Raw genomic sequence first — 24,097 nt, 5'->3', positions numbered from 1 at the left:
GAACGATGGAGGTGCACAACTACCCGGAAAAAAAGCATGCAGCAAAAAACTATTTAGAAATGGGTGGGCACTCACCAATCAATCTCCCAAGGACGACATTGTCTTCTCTTTTCTTTAAAACATATCCTTTATTAGGTACATACATAAAAGAAATCCAAAAGGGAGGGAGTAATAGCACTATTGGCAAAAAGAGGCAACAGCCGTTTTGCGTTCACAGTCACGCTTCTTCAAGCCTAAAATGCAATCTAGTTTTTAGTTTATTTATTGTCCAGTGGTTGCCAACGTAAAGAACACAATCCCAATAGCCATATATTTCGTGCAGGGTTGCTGACTTTCTGTGTGTATTCAATTTAATCTCATGATACTAATGATATTGGTTTTATTACAGGGACCCGCTGGAGAGAGAGGTGAACAAGGTCCTCCTGGTCCATCTGGCTTCCAGGTATGGTAATGGATATATGACTGCATAGTCTAATAAAATAATGTATATTCTCCAGTGGACTTATCTATTTTAATGCCTAATTTGTATTGTTGTGTTAATTTTTCAGGGTCTTCCAGGTCCCCCAGGTCCTCCTGGTGAGGGTGGCAAACCAGGTGACCAGGTGAGCAAAATATGTATTTCTAAATCAGTTTAGACTATGGGCGTTACAAACTGTTGACATGGAAGGAAAAGCAAAAAGAAAGCAATAATATAAAGATCACAAAGTCAAATATTAATATTAGCATTGGTTGCATTGACTATCCCAGCTGAACTTTTTGACTGCTGGGTATTGTAAGAATCCCATCTTACTGTACCAAATTGTGATGTGGTCTTGACATCCAGTAGCCGATCCTTCCTTAATAATAGATTTACCCTATCAGTGCTCATTACAGAGAGTCATGTCACATGCTTTTCTGTACTGTGCTTGGTGTTGTATAAGGCCTCATACTATGATACATATATAGTCTCAAGGTATGAAGTCAAAGTAACAAAACAAGTGTTAAAATGTTTATACACTTAATAATCTTCATACTATAAAATTGTAATACTAAGGAAGTTTGACCCTCAATTTACATATATGGGTAATACTGTATAAAGTTCAACCCAACTTACAACATTTTACTACTCCTATCACCAAATATCCTTAAAGGTTAAAAATGTTAACTCATTTTTTTATCTAATAAGATAACAAATATTGCATGTGATGCGGTCATAACTTGTTAAAAGAATATGTTGGCCCATATACTCCCATCCATAGTGTAGTTTTATTGGGTACTATCACTGTTTTCTTACAAATATCTTATTATTCCTTTGTTTTTCCATTTTCTAGGGTGTCCCAGGAGAAGCTGGTGCTCCCGGTCTTGTTGGTCCAAGAGTAAGTGATACATATTATATATACATTTTGGTTATAAAGCTGATAAAGATACTGGCCCAATAAGTCCAACCAACAATCCTACCATGTTAATCCAAGGGAATGCAAGAACCTACATGAGACAGATACCAATGGTCCCATATTAAGGGATACATTCCCCATGCCTCCATATATTGTCATCAGAATAAATCCCTGGATCTACATTCCATATCCAGAGATCAAGTTCCCATAACCAGTAATATTATATTTTTCAAGAGGCATCCTTTTCAACTTCTTCATTGAATCAACATCACTACATCTATAGTCTCACTGCTCTTACAACCATACCCGTCAATGATGATGGTGAAACCTTTTATGGCCTGAACATATTGGATGCCCTCTTGTCATTTGTTATAGATCTACTGTAGATCATTAGAAAAATCTCTGTACGTTCCTCTCCTACAGTTAGTTAAGTCACTAAGCCATCTCTTTGCCATACTGAATAACCCCAAGTTTAATAATGTGTCTCAGTAGTGCAGTCTACTTACAAACATTTACAATAGAAAAAAATATAAGACATAAAGATTATTTGAGTACTTATTTTTATTTTAATATTCAACCAGTTGATCATTGTTACCACTTTATTGTAGGGTGAACGTGGTTTCCCTGGAGAACGTGGCTCTTCCGGTCCTCAGGGTCTCCAAGGTCCTCGTGGTCTTCCTGGTACTCCCGGTACTGATGGTCCTAAGGTAGGATGAGAAGCTACTGTATGCTTACATATTATTTCTAGGTGAAAGTAGACATGTCCTACTCAACATGGTTGGGCTATTTGGTTAAGTGTCATTTGTTTGCCTTGTAGGGTGCTACTGGCCCATCTGGTCCAAATGGTGCTCAAGGTCCCCCTGGTCTTCAAGGTATGCCTGGTGAAAGAGGAGCTGCTGGAATTTCTGGACCTAAAGGTGACAGAGTAAGTATCTTTTTTAATGCTCTCCCCATTGCTTCATTGGACAATATCTAATCGCCAATATTTTAGCAATATCCACATGTTGCACTTGGCTGAATACGTGTTTCAACCTGTCCAGTCATAAAGCAATAGTTTTTTTAATGCTTAGAGAGCTACATGGTCAAAATAACAAGCCCTCATTCCAATCTTTTTGTGTCATTTACCTTTTAGCATTGACAACTTTGGTTCAACTCTTGTAACTTGCTAAATCTAATATTAATTATAATATTTGATACAATCAGACTTATGGCTTTGCTATGATAATTGTATTAAGTAAATATTCCTTGAATATTCATTATTATTTTGCCTTTTATAAATAGGGTGACACTGGTGAGAAGGGTCCTGAAGGCGCTCCTGGAAAAGATGGTTCTAGAGTAAGTAATAATCTACAATCTGTTTATTATAAAACACAACAAAATCAGATTATCTTTGTGAGAACAATAGGACTATAGCAGGCATATGTTCTGTGGTCAGCGTATGTTTAGTAGGAAGACTGACCTATGTTTATAAACTGTAGAGGGAAACATAATTTAGAGCTGAAGGGCCAGCGGTCAAGTCATGGTTAGTAAGTGTAGGGTCTTATGTCTACATAGCATAATCCAAAAAAGAATATTCTACTTATGTTAGAAGTTAGATAGAGTTCAGTGGAACAAAGTTCTATAACTATTTGGGATTATCCAAAATGTACAAAAAATTCCAAGTAACACCTTCATTTACAGCCCAAAACATAATTATCAAATTCTAATATTTTAGTAGAAACTTACTTTTCCTTTTTGTTATGAGATGAGACTTAAAAGTTCATTACAAGCTGAAAAACTAGCCCACCACTCTCTGGGTCCCTCTTTGCTCCTCACTACCTACCCAGTCCCATTCCATTTCCTAAAAAGTAGTCCTTCTTTGGTGTTTTTACCCAATCCAGCACACCAAATAAGATCTACATGGGGAAACAATTATATTGTACATTTTCCCAAACTATAAAGATCTGTCTATACATATTTCCAAAAAAAAGTGGACCAAAAAGTGGGCAAGCTTAGATATGAAACAGTCGGAGTGCCAGCCCTTGCGGTTACATGTATGGTGATGTGCCGACACAATTGGGTGGGAACTACATAACCAGTTTTTAGTGAGTGATTTTTTTTGATACTATAAAACCACAGCAGCAAGTTTTAGGCTCTGGTTAAGAGATAAGATAAGATAATCCTTTAATAGTCCCACAATGGGGAAATTTCATTGATACAATTTCATAGATGGTACAGTAGTATATAACAAAAGAGAAAAACACGTACAAGCTCATGGCAGATAGAGAAATCCTAGGAATCATAGCAACTAAAAAGAAAGAAACACAGACGTACTGCAGGATCATTTAGTTCTCTGTGCGGAGTGATGTTAATAATAACCACCATAACTGGAGTTTTTGTTTTCATTTCTGGGTAGACCTAGTCTATAATGTTCACAGATGAACAACAGTAGTAAGGCATGTAGGGTATATACAGATCATTATGTTGGGTTATAGCTGAAAAAACAAGATGACCTCTTTATAAATAGTAGTGTCTACTCAAATTTCATGATCATAAACAGTAGTCATACACCACATTGGGAGGTTCAGCATTGGTGCTGATGTAGGATAAAGGACTAGGACTTTACACTTGAATAACTATTTTTTTTTTGCTTACCTTTTAGGGTTTGACTGGTCCAATTGGTCCACCTGGTCCTAGCGGTCCTAATGGCGAGAAGGTATGTACCATGTGCAGTTTATATTTTTCCTTCTGAAAACTTGAGTGTTATAAGTTGCAACACAAGCAGAAAAAATAATTTGATCATCCCTTTTTGATAGAAGGATTTCAATAATAAGATGATCAAAGGATGTATCTATTGTTGGGACCACCATAACTCAGGTATAGCCTGTGGTGGAAGCGAAAGAGTCCTGGTAACAGAACTAGTAACCAAGTATACTGATAGCATGGCCTATACAATATTTCATATATCTGTGTCAAATAGTTGACTAAAGCATGGCCCTTTGTAATATATCCAATGCATTAATATAAAGTATATATATATATATATATATATATATATATATATATATATATATCTTATCACAAAGCTTCATTTATAAAACAGAATATTTTTTCAAAGTTATTTGAAAAATCGAAAATAAAATATAAAAATGCGCTCCTCTAAAATAAAATACAGCTATTCATCATATAAAAGATTAAAGCAACTAAAAAATATTTAATATTAGTTTTTTGCATTCATTATTACTTTTTTGTGGTAGATTTATTGGACTAAGAAAGATAACTGTTGTTTCTTCATCTTTTAGGGAGAATCTGGTCCTCCAGGACCAACTGGTATCGCTGGTGCTCGTGGTGCCCCTGTAAGTATACACGCAGTCTCACATCTTTAGTATTTGGTGCTTTTCTTATTGCTTGTATTGATGGTGTCAAGGCTTATCAATACACATAAATATCTGATAGCAATAGTACATGTTTCCTGCAGACAGTATATATAATGCACAACACTACATTAGTTCATAGACTAAGTAAAACACCGTACACCATTTTGTTTTTAATGGGGTTTTCCAGGTTTTTATATTCTTGACCTGTTCTTAGGAAAGGTCAGCCATCGATATCTGATCAGTCGGGGTCTGACCCCTGGCGGCTTCACTGATCAGCTGTGGCCCCCATTTGACTAGATGATCAGTAGGGATGTGACTCCTGGTTGCTCCACTGATCAGCTGTGACCCCATTTGACTAGATGATCAATAGGGGTCTGACTCCTGGCGGCTTCACTGATCAGCTGTGACCCCCATTTGACTAGATGATCAGTAGGGATGTTGGAAGTCACAATTCCATGATATGATATTATTGACCTATTTTAAGTCCTGGAACAAAACTTTAAGTAAAAACTGATTATTATTACTAGATTGAGGCCAATCTAGTTATTAATATGTAACATTTGCCCACATGGGTCATACAATTGGTTGTTTTAACAGTGATAGAAAACAATTAAACCATAAAATAGATTATTTTTCTTCTAATGGTTTATCTAGATGTTATGCTTATGGATTATCAGCTGAAAGACTTATAATGCAATTGTCTCTTATAGGGTGATCGTGGTGAGACTGGTCCACCTGGTCCTGCTGGTTTTGCTGGCCCACCTGTAAGTACTTTACTAAAACATATTCATTATTACTGGAGTATCATTTAGCTCATGTTATAAAGAATAAATAATAGTTGGAAACTCTAAGCTAATACATATTCCTGGTGAACATCAAGCCAACATCTTTTTTGGTAGTTTGTAGTATGAATAGATGTTGGCTTTTTGTAGGATAGCTTAAGTGGTAACCATTAGTACAGTAGTGTCACATGAATGAGTAGTGGGAATGAAACTGCATACTCTTATGTAGCCGAATGACCTAACTAATATCATTGGATAGACCTGGTTAGAAAGTCATCTTGCCACCTTCTTGGGAAATCCATCCACTGTAATCATCCTTGTAATGAGTAGTTACAGATTGTTGAAGGTAACCTATGCCTCATGTTCATTCCTAGTACAAGTTATGAGATTGTCTTGTCCTTTGTGTTTCAGGGTGCTGATGGCCAACCTGGTATCAAGGGTGAACAAGGAGAATCTGGTCAGAAGGGTGATGCTGGCGCTCCTGGTCCACAAGGTCCATCTGGTGCTCCTGGTCCACAGGTTGGTCTTTTACTTCCTAAAGTTTGTCCTTGTAAAATATGAAGAATAAATCCAGTAGTCACACTAACATGTTATACACATACAGTACCAATGGTGTATTGTACCTGTGAATAATCACATTTTACTATTATATCATACATGTTCTGTTAATATTCGTAGTAATATTGCCATTACCATTGTTATAGACGGGGCTTTATAGTCATACACAAATATTATTCTCTGTTAATCCATGCTGGATAGAATAAAGGTAGAAATAAAATGTGCCATTCTAACACGGTCAATATTTTTGTCATTCTAGGGTCCAACTGGTGTGAATGGTCCTAAAGGTGCTCGTGGTGCCCAAGGTCCAGCTGTAAGTATATCTAATCTCTCCAATGACTATATGAAACTACTATCTCCAAAAACATTCTTGTGAATATAACTGCAATGAGAAATGCAACAGTGTACAGTGCTAGGTATTATAGGAATGGTTAGATATGGCCACCATACTGGTAGTAGCCCAACACATTCTAATATCTAGTCAGAATAATAGCAATAGTGTAATGGACTACTTTATACAGTTCATAAGAGAAGTTTTGCATTGTCCTTTCCGAGCAGATATGCAGATTAGATCAGAAGGAAGGAAAGTGTCTCTCACCTGTCTGCTATAGGTAGTCCATGTCCAACCTATTACAGAGTCTTGAGACATGACACCACAGAGACCATTCTTTCCATTTGGAAAAGAGATTTAAAAGGGTTCTGGACTAAAGCCAACCTTGTATTACCATTGGTCACAATGCCGCCATATAATACTAAAGTTCAACAGCAATGGCCACTACAGGGACATTCTCAGCTTTCCTCAACAAAATCATTGGTTTATAAGGGTGATGGGGATGGAAACTACAGTAATATATGTGTAATATACAGAATAGTTGCCAACTAATTATTTTGTCTTCTTCCTTTTAGGGTGCTACCGGATTCCCAGGTGCTGCAGGCAGAGTTGGTCCCCCTGGTGCCAATGTAAGAAACTTGCTTTACTATACATATTAAATTACTTAAATTTACATACTAGTATCACATAACTTATACCGTATGCATATAGATTATCTATTCGAAAGTTAGTTGCATATGCACTGACTGCAAAGAATTATTGTCTACCTCACTTCCATGCTTAGATTCAGTTCGGGCTATATAATAAAAGGATGCCATATAGTTAGATTAGTGAAACACTGGCTATATTACCTGGGGACATTTGTATTGTAAGGCATATGTAAATCTATTTTTAACAACTTAATATATTTATAGGGAAACCCTGGTCCCCCTGGTCCTCCTGGAGCTTCTGGCAAAGATGGACCCAAGGGTGCTCGCGGTGATGGTGGTCCTCCTGGCCGTGCTGGTGATCCAGGTCTTCAGGGTCCTGCTGGTCCTCCTGGTGAGAAGGGAGAGCCTGGTGAAGATGGTCCTAATGTGAGTATATACATATATTTTTGTTAATTAGCCATTTTTAGGAAAATGAGCACTGGTTAGACTCTGATGTACATGCGGTGCATCTTTGGTGCATCTTGGAGCATCTACCTTGCTCTGAAATGTTTACGACTTGTAAGCCTGTAACTGTGGCATAAATGTAACAAAATTGCCGCAATTGATGAAAAATTGTGGCCTAAAGTAAGCCAATTCATAGGTGTTATAAACTTTGAATAGGCAATCTAAAGATGCCCCAGATTTATCATCCAGCATCTGTAACTGTGATAAATCTGGTGCATTTTCAGACTGCCTAAGTTTACACTTTATAACTATTATTACATCTAGGCTACTGGGGCACATATAGTATCGAAACTGCACCAGAATTGTAGAGCAACTTGTGCCGAAAACAGTTTTACATGCTTTACATTTATTAGTCATTTAAAAAAAAAAAATCTTCTGACACTTTCTGTACTTTGTGCTGCTAGTGGGCAGGGTCTACTGAAATTTGGCTACAGTTTGTCTGGAAGGGAAAGGGCTGAAGGTACAACACTATGTGCCAAAAATGCACCAAAATGTTGGTGCTTTTTTCATTGGAAATGCAGCCAACTCATAGACATGTAAACTTAGACTAGACAGGCTAAGAGTTCACAAGGTTCATTATCCTGCATCAGGCACTGTGATAAATCTGGTGCAGTTTAGAACTGCCTTGACTAAATTTGCACTGTGTATCTTGTAGACAGTATTAGTAAATCTGCCCCAGTGTGTGAGTGCTGTTCAGATTAATTTAGAAGATTACATGGACAATATTACAAGAATGGATGTCAATGACTAATAGGAACGCCACCATAATTAGATGATTATTTCTAAGCTCAGGAAGAGCCCAGATAGAAATGAATATGACAGATTATACTGAATCTTTACCCACTAAGTTATATATCTATCAGTTCTGCTCATCCTGCTCTATAACATACTGCGTGCATTGGCCTGCCTTGTCCATGTGTCCATGTGACAGGCTCCCTTTACACATTACAGTCCTTCCATGTACTGTTCTGGCATAATCCAAATTTCTCGGATATAGAGCAAAGCAGCAGCAATCGCCAATACTTTGCCATTGTTAGTGATCTGCCAGTTGTTACTGAACCAATAAACCATTGTACAGAGATGTTTAAACTTTACACATTGCCTCTTTTTAGGGTCCTGATGGTCCTCCTGGTCCTCAAGGTTTGGCTGGACAGCGTGGTATTGTTGGTTTGCCTGGTCAGCGTGGTGAGAGAGGTTTCCCTGGTCTTCCTGGACCCTCTGTAAGTATACAAGTGCAATGTATGACTAGTACAGAATACTTATCAGAGCGTTATTTATCATTTATTATTGTTACAATTCCTATATTATTATTTGCTCAGCATTCTATTACACAATATTGCATAACCTAAAATAATAACTATATAATGTTGACTAGTATAAGGATGCTTTCTCTATTAGGATTATTATATACCAGGCACATTATAGTCACCTACAAGACAATTTCCAATCTAAACTGATAACAATTATTGACATATTAATATCCATGCACATAATTTACATTCGTGGCTTATTTGACCTTCACCAATTCATAGAACACTTATAATAAAATTATATCTGTTCTATGAATATGGATCGCTCTTAACTGACATGAAATAGCAAGTTTATCTCTTGTAGATCCATGTTAGAAGTGTTTTGACTGTATATCATTATATTTGCTTACATGCTGAATCTAACTGAGTCCATCAAATGTGTTTTAGGGTGAGCCTGGAAAGCAAGGAAGCCCAGGAGGTGCTGGTGACCGTGGACCACCTGGCCCTGTTGGCCCACCTGGTTTGACTGGACCTGCCGGAGAGCCTGGACGTGAAGTATGATCATAATTTTGATATTAAGTAACAGTCATAAATATCTTTCAATCATCAGAAATATCCACATAATAATTATCCAACAATATTCAGCATCATATGCAATTAATTATATCTATATCAACAATATAACATATATGATGCTGTATTTTCGGATAAAGGGTTTTTCCTTACGATAGGTCATCATCAATGTCAGATCGGTGGGGGTCTGACAATGGGGACCCCCATCAATCAGCTGTTTAAGAAACTCTTCACTGAACACCAAGCTCAGCACAGTACAATACATAGGGGCTGTGCTTCATATCCCAGCTCAGCCTGCTTTCACTTTTCACATATACTGATGACCTACCGGAGGGTTTAATCCTAGAAATCCTTTTTTAGCTGTTACACAAAAATGATAGCCACTGTTTCCACGTGATGCCGGATACTTACCCACTCAGGCTGCCAAACCTATGTACACAGTGTAAAGAATCCTGGGTAACTGACCCCATGTTGTAGTACATTTATGTGTCTACATACCCCTATGGGATAAATACTTACCACACTAGGTAGTAGTCAGTTTACATGGTAACATAATAGCATTGAAATAAATCAAACTGATAGAAACAAAATGAGCTGATACTAAACTCAAAATTATTCATTTTCTTTAGGGTAACCCTGGATCTGATGGTCCTCCTGGCCGTGATGGTGCTGCTGGTGTGAAGGTAAGATTGAGAAGCCATTGGGATTATTACATAGTCTTATGTAGGTTCTGACATGTTGAAATTAAATTCAGACGGTTCAACAAGAAGACATTTAAGATAAGATATTCCTTTAAGAGTCCCACAATGGGGACATTTCAGTGATACAGTTTCATAGATGGTACAGTAGTATATAACAAGAGAGAAACACATAGAAGCTCATGGCAGATAGAGAAATCCTAGGAATCATAGCAACTAAAACGAAAGAAACGCAGACACACTGCAGGATCATTTAGTTCTCTGTGTGGAGTGATGTTAATAATACAGCCCGACCGTGGTTGGAGGACACGAGGAGAGGTCACAGCATGTAGATATAACAGGCAGAAATTTTTTTTTGCAGAGGTGGGGGACATATGCAGCTATCATGATAACATGTGGTAGTTCCTTTGGTAGGTAGTGAGATCTCCTGCTCACAGCTGATAGTTTATAATACCTAATATGCAATACTTTCACACTATTCCAATAGATCATATCTATCTATCTATCTATCTATCTATCTATCTATCTATCTATCTATCTATCTATCTATCTATCTATCTATCTATCTATCATCTATATATCCATCCATCCATCCATCCATCCATCCATCTGTTTATCATCTATATATCTATCTATCCATCTATCATCTATCTATCTATCTATCTATCTATCTATCATCTATATATCCATCCATCCATCCATCCATCCATCCATCCATCCATCCATCTATTTATCATCTATATATACATCCATCCATCCATCCATCTATTTATCATCTATATATCCATCCATCCATCTATCCATCTATTTATCAATCATCTATCTATCTATCCATCTATCTATCGAAAAAAAATAATGATTTGGCCATTGTATGTATTATATAGTTATTATAGTATAGTACACACAGTAGATATTATAAGACATTTAGTATCCATCACATCACAGAAACTTAGATATCTTGAGAATTTCTAATGCAGCCAAACCATTTTTATTATTCTTACAGGGTGACCGTGGTGAGACTGGACCTCTTGGTGCTCCTGGCGCTCCTGGAGCCCCTGGTGCCCCCGGCCCTGTTGGCCCAACTGGAAAACAAGGAGACAGAGGTGAATCTGTAAGTATTGGTTTCAATTACCAAATCTAAGAAGCAGATCATAAGAATGAAACACACCTGCAGTACAGTATGGAGTACTAGTCATGTATACACCCAGGGAATTATGGGATAGGGCACATATAGATCACATAATAACCACATGCTATATATGATACTTCAGACAATGTTTTTAGAACTACATAGAAGTCATTTAGTTCACTTACTATTTATTGTACAGGGGGTTTTGTCCTTGACCCTAAATTAGAAATTGTACCTGTTACCATTAGTAACCAAGCCCATTCTCTAACACCATCTCCCTCAGTTTTGTGTTGGGCTGCACTCATTGCCATCCTGGGCCGCACACCCCTTCTCACACTCTAGGCCATAGCTATATTTTAGTAAGTCAGTGAAGCGTTCAGTGGATATATACATTCTCCATGTTAGGATGAGTTTTTTGGAATACTTTTTAACAATATGTATATATGTGTTTTCATTTCTAGGGTCCTCAAGGTCCTTTGGGTCCATCCGGTCCTGCTGGAGCTCGTGGTCTGCCTGTAAGTATAGTTTTATGAGCATTCATATAGAAAATAATACATTCTAAATACAGCACTAATAAGTAAAGTAACAAGTTGAAATCTCAGAAATAAAGTTTTTATTCCCTGACCAGAGGCATAACTTGTAATGGGCACCCACTTTCCATGTGCTATGTATAATACTGGTATCTACTTATGTTGTAGACAGGCTTTTGGGCCTCCTTGGGCTCCTTGGCCTGGTAGCAAATGCTACATTTCCATCTTGTATAGCTATGCCCTTGACCCAACTATAAAAGTAATGACATTTTCAACAGCCAAGGCTCCGTTCACATTCCATTTTTCCATGCATTTGGCATGTGGGCAGAGGAAGGTACCCATGTACATGCCAATTGTATATATAAGAATCCAGGTTATGCCTAACAGGTGTCCTTTGGCATACATTGGGCTGGTATACATTAGTCTACCTTGTTCCACTGTATAGGAAAGCATAGTATACTATGCCTTTCTATTATGCTGAGGCACATTAACAAAATATATTATGCATGGTATATGGTCTTTACAATGGGAGCCAATGGCCAACATGTGATGCCAATACCGTAGAATACATTGGAGCTTCCATCCAAGTTATACTTCAGGTAATGAAAATCCAATGATGTGCCTGACCAAAAACAAATTATGAACAGAGCTTAAGCCTGCCTTTCCTAAATTTAGATAAATTGTGGTAGCGCCTAAACTTGCGGTGGCCTCTGCATTTTTAATGGTACTATAGAAAATTTGGGAAATCTTACCCCAAAAAGCATATGGTTTTTATCCGAAGCCCATTCAAATATATTAGTTATAGATGTGGTAATGAAATTAAACTCTTTGTTGTGGCAATAAAAATGGATCAAGTCATACATTAGAGCTGGACCTTTTATTGATTTGGTAAATCTGTTCTCTATTGTAGGGTCCTCAAGGTCCACGTGGTGACAAGGGTGAGGCTGGTGAAGCTGGAGAGAGAGGACAGAAGGGACACAGAGGATTCACTGGTCTTCAGGGTCTGCCCGGACCTCCAGTAAGTAGGCCTGAGAAAAGTGGTACTTACACAAAATGGATGGGAAAATGGCAAAGACCGACATGTTTTTAGACTGCTGGAGAAATCTGGGAAGTCCACACAACGTTATAAAAATATATTTTAGGGGATTTATTATTATTACTGTCTTAAATATGGACAGCAGTGGCTCATACTATGTGATACATCTGATGCATCTTACTAGAAACTTTCACTTCCTTATGCAACATCTTGGTTGGTTTACTGTACATAATATTTTGCACAATGTTGGTGCATTTTAAGCCATGCCCCAATGCAGACAATTTGTAAAACTGTCTAGTGAGGTGCAAACATGCCAAAAACACATAATGAACCTAGCATGTTGCCAGATCTGACACTCAATCCATACCTTGTACTGGATGTACAATCATTGCTATCATTCTGGAAGTGTAGGTGATATTTCATTTCTGTACTTTTTTCTATACTTTTAGGGTACTGCTGGTGATCAAGGTGCTACCGGTCCTGCTGGCCCTGGTGGTCCAAGAGTAAGTTTGGAATATATCTAAAACTAACATTTTATTAGAGAAATGATTCATTATCACTTAATTTATTTTATTTTTAACCTATTTAGGGTCCTCCCGGCCCTGTTGGTCCTTCTGGCAAAGATGGTTCTAATGGTATTCCTGGTCCAATTGGTCCACCTGGTCCACGTGGTCGTAGTGGTGAAACTGGTCCTGCTGTAAGTATACAGAATTTGATGTTTTTGTCATCCATATTCAATTATAACACACTACTTGTTTTTAGTTTGATACTGATAATTCTCTTGTGTTGCATTAATAGGGTCCTCCTGGTCAACCTGGCCCACCTGGTCCTCCTGGTCCTCCCGGCCCTGGTATTGACATGTCTGCATTTGCTGGCCTATCTCAACCTGAGAAGGGACCTGATCCTCTCCGTTACATGCGTGCTGACCAGGCCTCTAGCAATCTCCGCCAACACGATGTTGAGGTTGATGCCACTCTTAAATCACTGAACAACCAAATCGAGAGCATTCGTAGCCCAGATGGAAGCAAGAAGAACCCAGCTCGTACTTGCCGTGACCTGAAACTGTGCCACCCTGACTGGAAGAGCGGTATGTAAAAAATAATTTATTCCCAATCTTCTGCATTTTTTAAAGGTTGCATAGTACACTTTATAGAAAGAGATAGGGCTGTATCTGTATTCAGTACTCGCCACTATCCATGAGGACACCCCTTCCCACAGTATTTTGTGACGTTACAAGGCTCTTCCTCCTTTCATTAGATTGTGTCAAAAATTGTGTTTTATAAAACTAAGAAGGATAAAAATATTCAAGTATGATGCTTAGTTAACACGCATGTATGTGTTGTTCTGGGCAGTTTTCTAGCTTGTACCATTCAGCGAGTTTGCTGCATTTAGAGAAAAAAATTGTTGTTGAAATGTATATTTAAAGCAGAAATAAGGAACAACTGTATAAAGCATCATGTTCATTATTGCAGGTGACTACTGGATTGACCCCAACCAGGGTTGCACTGTGGATGCCATTAAAGTCTTCTGTAACATGGAAACTGGAGAAACATGTGTATACCCCAACCCAAGCAAGATCCCCAAGAAGAACTGGTGGACAAGCAAGACCAAGGACAAGAAACACATCTGGTTTGGAGAGACCATCAACGGTGGCTTCCAAGTAAGTACTCCTTTGACTTATTCCCATTTTTACATATTGATGCAACAGCTAACAAGTCATTTACATGGTTTCTTACCAATATAACTGTTAAAAGTCTATTTGGTTATATTTTCTCCACTGCTCACTATCTGACCTTCATATTTGTCTTTGTAACTACAGTTCAGCTATGGTGAGGACAGCTCTGCACCCAATACTGCCAGTATTCAGATGACCTTCCTGCGCCTGCTGTCTACTGATGCATCACAGAACATCACCTACCACTGCAAGAACAGCATTGCTTTCATGGATGAGACCTCAGGCAACCTGAAAAAGGCTCTCCTTCTCCAGGGATCCAATGATGTTGAGATCAGAGCTGAGGGCAACAGCAGATTCACATACAGTGCCTTGGAAGATGGCTGCAAGGTAAATAGCAAATCTACAACGCTTAATAAAATATATGAGATTTAGTGTAGGAAATATATGCTTTGGTAGGAGTATAGGGACCTGAACTGCAAAATTCATTTTGCAATAATGAAATTGCAACAGTAGCTCTCAGCACCACAGTAGAGTAAAGGTATATTCCCATCTCCAGAATTATATATAAACTTGTAGATCAAGCTAACTGAAGTGCTTTACCCAATACATTGCTCCGTTTGCTGAGTATGTATTCTCAGTTTGTACAACTTGATTGCTTAGGTTTCAGACCACCTCTGATATCTAGCTGCAGTTGTTGAGCTGGTGATATCAGTCACCAATATTCTCTTCTCTCTGCAAAGTTCTCTCATCTGCTGAGCCCTACTAAGGGCTAAAACAGTACCATGAGTTGTATCTTTGTTATCTCTATGTAAATCCAGAGATAACTGTGCAATTTAGAAAAAGCATGCTTAATGTAAGGAGTATGCACTGGCCTTAAGTGTATATCACACAGGCTAAGCCCCCCCCCCCCACTCCACAAACTTATCATTGAAACCAGGAAGTAGAGGGAAGAGGATACAAGAGAGCAGGTGAAACCCTGATATGTTAACAAGTCTTAAAAGACATACATATTTATGTATATAGTCTTGTTTTTCTAATATTTCGGGAATTATTTAAGTTAATATAAGTAATATATTTTCATTGCTAACGACTATTTCTCATTTCTTACAGAAACACACTGGCAAATGGGGCAAGACAGTTATAGAATACAGGACACAGAAAACTTCCCGCCTGCCCATCGTAGACATTGCACCTATGGATATTGGTGGAGCTGATCAGGAATTTGGCGTTGACATTGGCCCAGTTTGCTTCTTGTAAAAACCAAAAAAGTAAATAAAAATAAATAAAACCCTAAGGACCTGAGTACTTTCCAATCACTTTTAGGACTTCTGCACTGAATGGCTGAACCGACCCCAAATTTCCATTCATCCACGCGCTTACATTTTGGACATTTTATTTTGTATTGCAAGGCCAGAACTGGGCAGACTGCGGAATAAAATCATGGTATTATTTATTTATTGTCTTCCTGTAAGACCTATGGGTCAGGTGAAGGTGTGACACTAACTGGCATGATTGAAGGCCCCCCTCCTAACCGATGTACGAAGTGCAGTTTAAAGCAACCCTCCCCCCTCACAGTGTATTCCAGCAGAAGTACTGTGTGTCATTGAATGAAATGGTGCTATTGTTGTAAAAAAGTTTGTATTTTGTAACATCAACTGATATAAAAATAACTTTTTTGGAAAGTACAAGTCGATCTGAGCTTTGTTCTTTTTTACTTTTTTTTTTATTATACTGTAGATAGCAAAACAAAAAAAAAAGTTCCAAGATTTGAAGTTCGTCTGCCCTTTGTTTATTTCCAATATGAGATGAAGGAAGTTTAGGGCAAAATCTAAAACTTCCCAGGTTTAAGCTACCTCACACTAACTAAACAACTCGAAAGACACAAGTTTAATCTTGAAGCTGAACTAAACACACAGTAGATGCGACAGACACGAATGGAGAGATCATGGCTTGTTACGTCAAGGGGCTTCCCTTATGTTTCTGGGTTCACTATTTAGTAGAAGACTAAGAGATGGATCAAAGATCAAGAGGAATCAGTGGAATAGAAAGTAGCGACTTAAACGTTGCTATTTTATGGTGGAACGTGGACAATGCCAAAGTTTAGCAGCTAGAGTCAATAAAATCAGTATTGTAGTGGGCAAGTGGATGATTTATACTATTTAGGTCAAAGCCATTCAAAATTATATCTTTGTTGTTTTCCCAGTTATGTATGTAAATTGTCAATCCTAAAAAAAAAAATCTAAGTATTTCTAACGTTAAGGTAAACATTTTTGGCCAGAGGGGGATGGCGGGGAGGGGGAACAAGACCGATACGGATTAAAATAAGAATATGTACTATTTTGTATATGTAAAATAGATATTTTTTTTTTTATTTTGCAATACTGATTTTCAGCATGGTAGGCTAGTAAACATGTCCGACACCAACACTAATCTTTCTTGTGAAATAATTGTCTTACTGTACCTTTTTTTTTCCCATCCCTCCTACTCTTCCGCAATAAAGATAGAAAGCTTTTTCTATAAAAAAATAAAACCCGTTTTGTTTGATTTCTTTTTTTTTATTTGTATTAAATTCCATCCTATGATGTAATCTTTGTTGAATGATGTTAATCTTATCTGGGATATTTCATGACAGAACGAAACAACACAAATAAAAAATTTTAATTAAAAAATCATTCACAAGGCTTTGGATTTTTCATGTACTTTTTTTGTTCTGCCACATCAGACCTGTAAGATATGTTAGTAATAGAAGAGAAAGTTAGAGGATGCTACAGTAAATTTCTTGAATATGTGTTCCCTGTAGACTTCATATGATAGAAATTGAACCCAAAATTGTGGCCCTTACATCTTGGCGATAACCAGATTACCATAGGTCTGGCTTCTCTAAGTCATGGCGATCACGTGTTATTGACGGGGTAAGATCTTTGTGGCTGTAGAGTTTGTAGTTGTGGGCCAACCATACACTTTGTATTTGGTGGCCAACCATGTAATGCATGGACATGTCAGGTTTTCCATAAAGAGGAGAATCCTGGACAGGGAAATGTGCCCTTACAATGTCCATATTCCCTACTAGGGAAAATGGACACGGGTTGTTCTGATGGGACAAAAACTTGTTTCAATAAACAGTATTTTAAAGAAATGCAACGGACAGCAATATTAATAGGACTTGTATTAAAGTTCAAAACACATGACAGGTACAGTATCTGCTTATGCTGCTGAATCGATTTCATGTCATTGAAAGGGAGTCTATCATTGGCTAGATCATTTTTTAAATAAGAATATTTTTACATATCCTATTCTAGGCACACCTTTCATTCATTGCTCCTCACAGCCGTTTTTTAATGAGCCCAGTTTTTCTTATATGCAAATTACTCTTCAGGAGCATCGGAATCCTTCTCACTGTTCCCCGAGCACTGCTGCATCATCAGCCACCTCCGTTTCTCATTGCCCCCTTCTTAACAGATGATTCCTCCTCCTACACCTCTTCACTGCTTCCAGAGCAGCTAGTCACGTACAACGCATGTGCGAGATTTTAATCATGCTGTACATGTGTAGCTGCTCTGGATGGAAGCAGTGAAGAGGTATCGACGGAGGGATCGTTTGTAAAGAAGGGGGTGGTGAGAAACGGAGGTGGCTGATGATGCAGCAGTGCTCGGGGACCATGGATAATGCTTCCGGTGCTCCCTGAAGAGTAATTTACATATCAGGAAAACCGGCAACGCGGATCAGTGAATGACAGGTATGCCTAGAATAGCCTGTCTAAAGGCTATATAAATATATGCTTATTTAAAAAAGAAAAAAAACACGTTTTATTTAAACTCCCGTTCAAACAATCTATTTTTTCACCAATTTGAGCATTTTTTTTTTTTTTTTTTTATAATTTTTGTCCTTAACTTAATGTAATTTAATGTATATGCAATGAGTATTTATTCTCATTTTTTATTTTTTTTTTTTATTTTTATTTGTTCCATCCATTTCCAATGTAATACACAAGTGATTGCTTTTTGGAATTTGGTGCGACTATAAGTTAAGAACACACGTGCATTTTTTGTGTTATTCATTCTTTTTATACTTTTATCAATGTAGCAATTGTTATATTGTCAGGCAGAGTGCTGAGTTTTTAAGGTTAGTAACAGTTAGTAACATAGTATGGGTTTATTAATAGTGCAGGACACTGATAATAGAATGATTAGTAATAGAGATGAGCGAACACTAAAATGTTCGAGGTTCGAAATTCGATTCGAACAGCCGCTCACTGTTCGAGTGTTCGAATGGGTTTCGAACCCCATTATAGTCTATGGGGAACATATACTCGTTAAGGGGGAAACCCAAATTCGTGTCTGGAGGGTCACCAAGTCCACTATGACACCCCAGGAAATGATACCAACACCCTGGAATGACACTGGGACAGCAGGGGAAGCATGTCTGGGGGCATAAAAGTCACTTTATTTCATGGAAATCCCTGTCAGTTTGCGATTTTCGCAAGCTAACTTTTCCCCATAGAAATGCATTGGCCAGTGCTGATTGGCCAGAGTACGGAACTCGACCAATCAGCGATGGCTCTGCTGGAGGAGGCGGAGTCTAAGATCGCTCCACACCAGTCTCCATTCAGGTCCGACCTTAGACTCCGCCTCCTCCGGCAGAGCCAGCGCTGATTGGCCGAAGGCTGGCCAATGCATTCCTATGCGAATGCAGAGACTTAGCAGTGCTGAGTCAGTTTTGCTCAACTACACATCTGATGCACACTCGGCACTGCTACATCAGATGTAGCAATCTGATGTAGCAGAGCCGAGGGTGCACTAGAACCCCTGTGCAAACTCAGTTCACGCTAATAGAATGCATTGGCCAGCGCTGATTGGCCAATGCATTCTATTAGCCCGATGAAGTAGAGCTGAATGTGTGTGCTAAGCACACACATTCAGCTCTACTTCATCGGGCTAATAGAATGCATTGGCCAGCGCTGATTGGCCAGAGTACGGAACTCGACCAATCAGCGCTGGCTCTGCTGGAGGAGGCGGAGTCTAAGATCGCTCCACACCAGTCTCCATTCAGGTCCGACCTTAGACTCCGCCTCCTCCAGCAGAGCCAGCGCTGATTGGCCGAATTCCGTACTCTGGCCAATCAGCACTGGCTAATGCATTGTATTGGCGTGATGAAGCAGTGCTGAATGTGTGTGCTTAGCACACACATTCAGCTCTACTTCATCGGGCTAATACAATGCATTGGCCAATCAGCGCTGGCCAATGCATTCTATTAGCTTGATGAAGCAGAGTGTGCACAAGGGTTCAAGCGCACCCTCGGCTCTGATGTAGCAGAGCCGAGGCTGCACAAGGGTTCAAGCGCACCCTCGGCTCTGATGTAGCAGAGCCGAGGGTGCACAAGGGTTCAAGCGCACCCTCGGCTCTGATGTAGCAGAGCCGAGGGTGCACAAGGGTTCAAGTGCACCCTCGGCTCTGCTACATCAGAGCCGAGGGTGCGCTTGAACCCTTGTGCAGCCTCTGCTCTGCTACATCAGAGCCGAGGGTGCGCTTGAACCCTTGTGCACACTCTGCTTCATCAAGCTAATAGAATGCATTGGCCAGCGCTGATTGGCCAATGCATTCTATTAGCCCGATGAAGTAGAGCTGAATGTGTGTGCTAAGCACACACATTCAGCACTGCCTCATCACGCCAATACAATGCATTAGCCAGTGCTGATTGGCCAGAGTACGGAATTCGGCCAATCAGCGCTGGCTCTGCTGGAGGAGGCGGAGTCTAAGGTCGGACCTGAATGGAGACTGGTGTGGAGCGATCTTAGACTCCGCCTCCTCCAGCAGAGCCAGCGCTGATTGGTCGAGTTCCGTACTCTGGCCAATCAGCGCTGGCCAATGCATCCCTATGGGAAAAAGTTTATCTCACAAAAATCACAATTACACACCCGATAGAGCCCCAAAAAGTTATTTTTAATAACATTCCCCCCTAAATAAAGGTTATCCCTAGCTATCCCTGCCTGTACAGCTATCCCTGTCTCATAGTCACAAAGTTCACATTCTCATATGACCCGGATTTGAAATCCACTATTCGTCTAAAATGGAGGTCACCTGATTTCGGCAGCCAATGACTTTTTCCAATTTTTTTCAATGCCCCCGGTGTCGTAGTTCCTGTCCCACCTCCCCTGCGCTGTTATTGGTGCAAAAAAGGCGCCAGGGAAGGTGGGAGGGGAATCGAATTTTGGCGCACTTTACCACGCGGTGTTCGATTCGATTCGAACATGGCGAACACCCTGATATCCGATCGAACATGTGTTCGATAGAACACTGTTCGCTCATCTCTAATTAGTAAAAGAAAAAAAAAACACAGCAATCAGATCCATCTCTACAAACACAACAAAACTATATAAATAAGATGGTGCATTAAATTCTAGATATATAACAATACCAATACTAATCTTATCTGTCCATCCTGTGCTGATCAATGTAAGGCATCATTCATACCTGCACTGGAGCATTTGTGGCAGATTCTGTTAAAAATGCCGGACAAAATAGCGAAGCATTTTTCCCAATAAAATAATGCACCCCATGACAAAAACCTGCAAGTTCCCTTTATAGTTAAGGAATACTTAGGGTGTCATTCATGTCCGTCATGTAACAGATTTTGCATTTCCATTATTTTTCTTGTTCTGGTCCTGGGATGGGACAATCCAGATGGAAATGAAGTCTAAACTTGGTAGCAATTATAACTTTGCAAAAAATTGACTCTCTGCTTGTCTGTATTTCAGATTTTCAAGGGAGTGATCAACCCATGGATGGAACGCTTATAGGGAATTTATAGGGCATTTCCATATTGTTACAGTGAATTTCATTCTGTAAGATGTCAATAGCCTTATGATCTTGCCTATGTGCCAGCCAGTCCATAGGAGACTATATACCAATGCTTTATTTCTTCACCACAATATAGGGTTTTATGCTTTGGATTACAAAATCTGAGCCAATCACATTCTGATCTGAGGTGGGGACATGAGGTTGTACAATATTGTGCTACCTACTCTGTATAACTAATGCTGTCATCCTCGGGTATTTGGTTTGTGTGTCCTCTTACTATCCAGAATTTAATAGCTTCCAATACTTGTTGACAGGTCATTGGCCAATCATGTCACGTCACATTCACAACTCAATTACGGTGAATTTGATTGGTCAAGCCCGGTGTTCAGGAAAATACTTTGGGAAAGTATTTTAAATACAAATACTAAATACTACTTCAAAAGTATTTTAAAAATACTTGAAAAATTTGAACAAATTTTTTTTAATAAAAACAAAAAAATTGAACAATTGAACATAGGCTAAATGGAAAAAGAACTTTAAGTTTATTTCCAAAACTCGAAAAGTTATTATACATTATACTGTATATGTTATGTGCTGGTTTGCATTCAGAAGAACAAGGATTTCAAATGTTTTGTCTGACGGGCGTTTTATTCTCGGTGACGCTGAGTTCACACTAAGCGTTCGGGACTCCGTTCTTAGGTTTCCGTCTTCTGCATGCAGAAGATGGAAACCTGTCATGCCGAGTCCGGCCGTGAGCGCCGGTGAACGTTTTATGCTCTCCGCTTCGAAACCGTCTTTTTAAAACCGGACACAGAGTACTGCATGTCCAACTCTGTGTCTGTTTAAAAAAAAAAAAAAAAAAAAAAAAATGGTTTTGCTGCGGAGAGCATAAAACGCTCACCGGTGCTCATGGCCGGACACCTTTCAAACTCATTCAAATGCAGCTGCAGCTTTCCGTCTCCGGCCCTGTTTTGTGCAGGAAACAGAAACCTGCAGAACGGAGTCCCGAGCGCAGATGTGAACGAGCCCTGAGAGAATTATTCCTACTCGAGAGGGTAACACACTGTTTAGTTGGATGAATGCATATTTCACGCGAGGGAATTTGTTCAGAACGTGAATTTGACTGCTTGTTTTCTCCTCTAAATATCTGAGGCACTCGAGCTTCGCAATTGGCCCAGGTCCTTGTGGTCCACTGTCAGAGGAGTTTCCATCGTCCGAATCACTGAAGTCAAAGAACGGTGATGAATTGATGTTTGTGCATTGCTTTTTCTTTGGATTTCCATAATTGTCGCGTTCCTCACATTTTTTGGGACTGAGAAGAAGAGCTGGAGGAGCGATGTCCGTGACATCTCTCCTCCGGCTCTTCTTCTCAGTGCATAATCTCGCGAGAAGTTGCAAGATCAGGCTGCTGAAGCTGCTCTGACACTGTCCTCTGCTAATTGGACAGTGTCAGAATGACATCGCTGCTCCCTTCACTGTCAGAAACGCCCTTCTGACAGTGAAGGGCTTCATTAACATACAGTGCACCAGAAATAACAGGGCTCAAAACTCCACAACGAGGGGGCTAGAGACAAAATTCAAAGTGCCCTAGAGTCTGTGCAGCAGCGCCAATAACATGGTACAGAAAGCTGCACAGGCTTGGGGTGGTGAAAAGTCCTCTTTAATATTCAAGTAGCATTGAAACAGTTGAATTAAAGGGCTAGTCCAGTTCATTTGTCTTGATGACCTGCCTGCAGGAGGGAGTTCGTGTTACCAAAAATATTAATTTTTTTGGTACTATATTGTTCCAATATTCTTGAGCTTGAATTCAGCGCACTGTCAGCTTTTCTGTTATCTCCAGCCCCGGGGCACAGATCTCTGCTCATTGTCAGAAGGGAGTTCCTGACAGTCTAGCTGGGCAGTAAGAAACACCTCTCCTGACAGTACTTATCCATGGGCGATCTTCACAGCTCAGCGTCTTTCCTGGGCAGTAAGGAACGCCCCTCTGACTGTACAGAGCTGTAGAAGAGTACAGTTGGGAAGGGGGGGGAGGGTGTTCCTCAAAGCCCAGCTAGACTGTCAGGAACACCCTTCTGACAGTGGCCAGAGATCTCCAGCCCTGGGGCACATAACAGGAAATTCGGCACACAGTCTGCTTACTAGCGGTATATAAAACCACATGTGCCTGAGGACATGATAGGTCTTCTTTAAGGCTGAAGCCTCCCCCACCCCCCCATCCTGAATGGAACATAACCTAACCAAACTGAGGTTACAGGTGATAAATGGTTATTATGGCCAGGTGCATTTAAGTTGACTAGCTTCTGCAGAAACATTGGGCTGCTATTATTTAAGAAATCACAGTATTCACCGCTCGTACACAACAGTGTCATTGTAATTGTATCAGCATAGTGGCTATATCAATTCAGAGCCCCTCCTAAGTCAATAGTATACGGGCAAAGCTAGTCCTAATGTTTTATCCTTGAACATAATGGAACGTCACAGTTTAGCAAGAGTAACATTTATTTTATATTTTTTGGCTTCTGAAGACAATATTAACAAAAACGATTTTATTCTGGTTGCCATAGTTAAGTACAGGAACAAGTAGAGATGTCTATTGTAACAGCATAAGAATAGTAAGCACAGTAAGGAAGGTTGTATAACAACTAATACAGAGCAGAAAGTGCATTTACAAAAAAATCTGGATGTCCCAATGTACTAATATGCATTTTAAAACTAATACCACTAAGTCCATTTAAAGAAGCACTCCGTCAAAAGGAAAAAAAAAAACAAAAAAAAAAAACAACACATTAAAAGTTAGTTCTCAAATGAGTATGTGTGTAATGTTATTGAAAGGGGTTACTGACCGCTTCATTGTG

At 39.3% G+C, this 24,097-nt stretch overlaps 1 protein-coding gene across 2 annotated transcripts in view; it reads left to right on the top strand.

Annotated features, from left to right (window-relative positions):
* The window catches only part of COL2A1 (collagen type II alpha 1 chain), a 43,366-nt gene extending 27,233 nt beyond the window's left edge, over positions 1-16,133 (top strand). For both annotated transcript variants that reach the window (XM_075265879.1, XM_075265878.1), the window contains 25 exons: positions 389-442; positions 549-602; positions 1,311-1,355; positions 1,982-2,080; positions 2,191-2,298; positions 2,655-2,708; positions 4,015-4,068; positions 4,655-4,708; positions 5,440-5,493; positions 5,923-6,030; positions 6,329-6,382; positions 6,976-7,029; positions 7,315-7,476; positions 8,667-8,774; positions 9,252-9,359; positions 10,007-10,060; positions 11,079-11,186; positions 11,666-11,719; positions 12,645-12,752; positions 13,220-13,273; positions 13,360-13,467; positions 13,569-13,857; positions 14,243-14,430; positions 14,590-14,832; positions 15,556-16,133. In XM_075265879.1, the coding sequence (XP_075121980.1) occupies positions 389-442; positions 549-602; positions 1,311-1,355; positions 1,982-2,080; positions 2,191-2,298; positions 2,655-2,708; positions 4,015-4,068; positions 4,655-4,708; positions 5,440-5,493; positions 5,923-6,030; positions 6,329-6,382; positions 6,976-7,029; positions 7,315-7,476; positions 8,667-8,774; positions 9,252-9,359; positions 10,007-10,060; positions 11,079-11,186; positions 11,666-11,719; positions 12,645-12,752; positions 13,220-13,273; positions 13,360-13,467; positions 13,569-13,857; positions 14,243-14,430; positions 14,590-14,832; positions 15,556-15,702 (2,523 nt within the window). In that variant the 3' untranslated portion in view covers positions 15,703-16,133. The remainder of the gene's footprint in view (positions 1-388; positions 443-548; positions 603-1,310; positions 1,356-1,981; positions 2,081-2,190; positions 2,299-2,654; positions 2,709-4,014; positions 4,069-4,654; positions 4,709-5,439; positions 5,494-5,922; positions 6,031-6,328; positions 6,383-6,975; positions 7,030-7,314; positions 7,477-8,666; positions 8,775-9,251; positions 9,360-10,006; positions 10,061-11,078; positions 11,187-11,665; positions 11,720-12,644; positions 12,753-13,219; positions 13,274-13,359; positions 13,468-13,568; positions 13,858-14,242; positions 14,431-14,589; positions 14,833-15,555) is intronic.
* The last annotated feature ends 7,964 nt before the right edge of the window (positions 16,134-24,097 follow it).

This window comes from Leptodactylus fuscus, chromosome 2 (genome assembly GCF_031893055.1).
Source record: "Leptodactylus fuscus isolate aLepFus1 chromosome 2, aLepFus1.hap2, whole genome shotgun sequence".
Classification (NCBI taxonomy): Eukaryota; Metazoa; Chordata; class Amphibia; order Anura; family Leptodactylidae; genus Leptodactylus; species Leptodactylus fuscus.
This window is presented reverse-complemented; position numbering and strand designations above follow the sequence as displayed.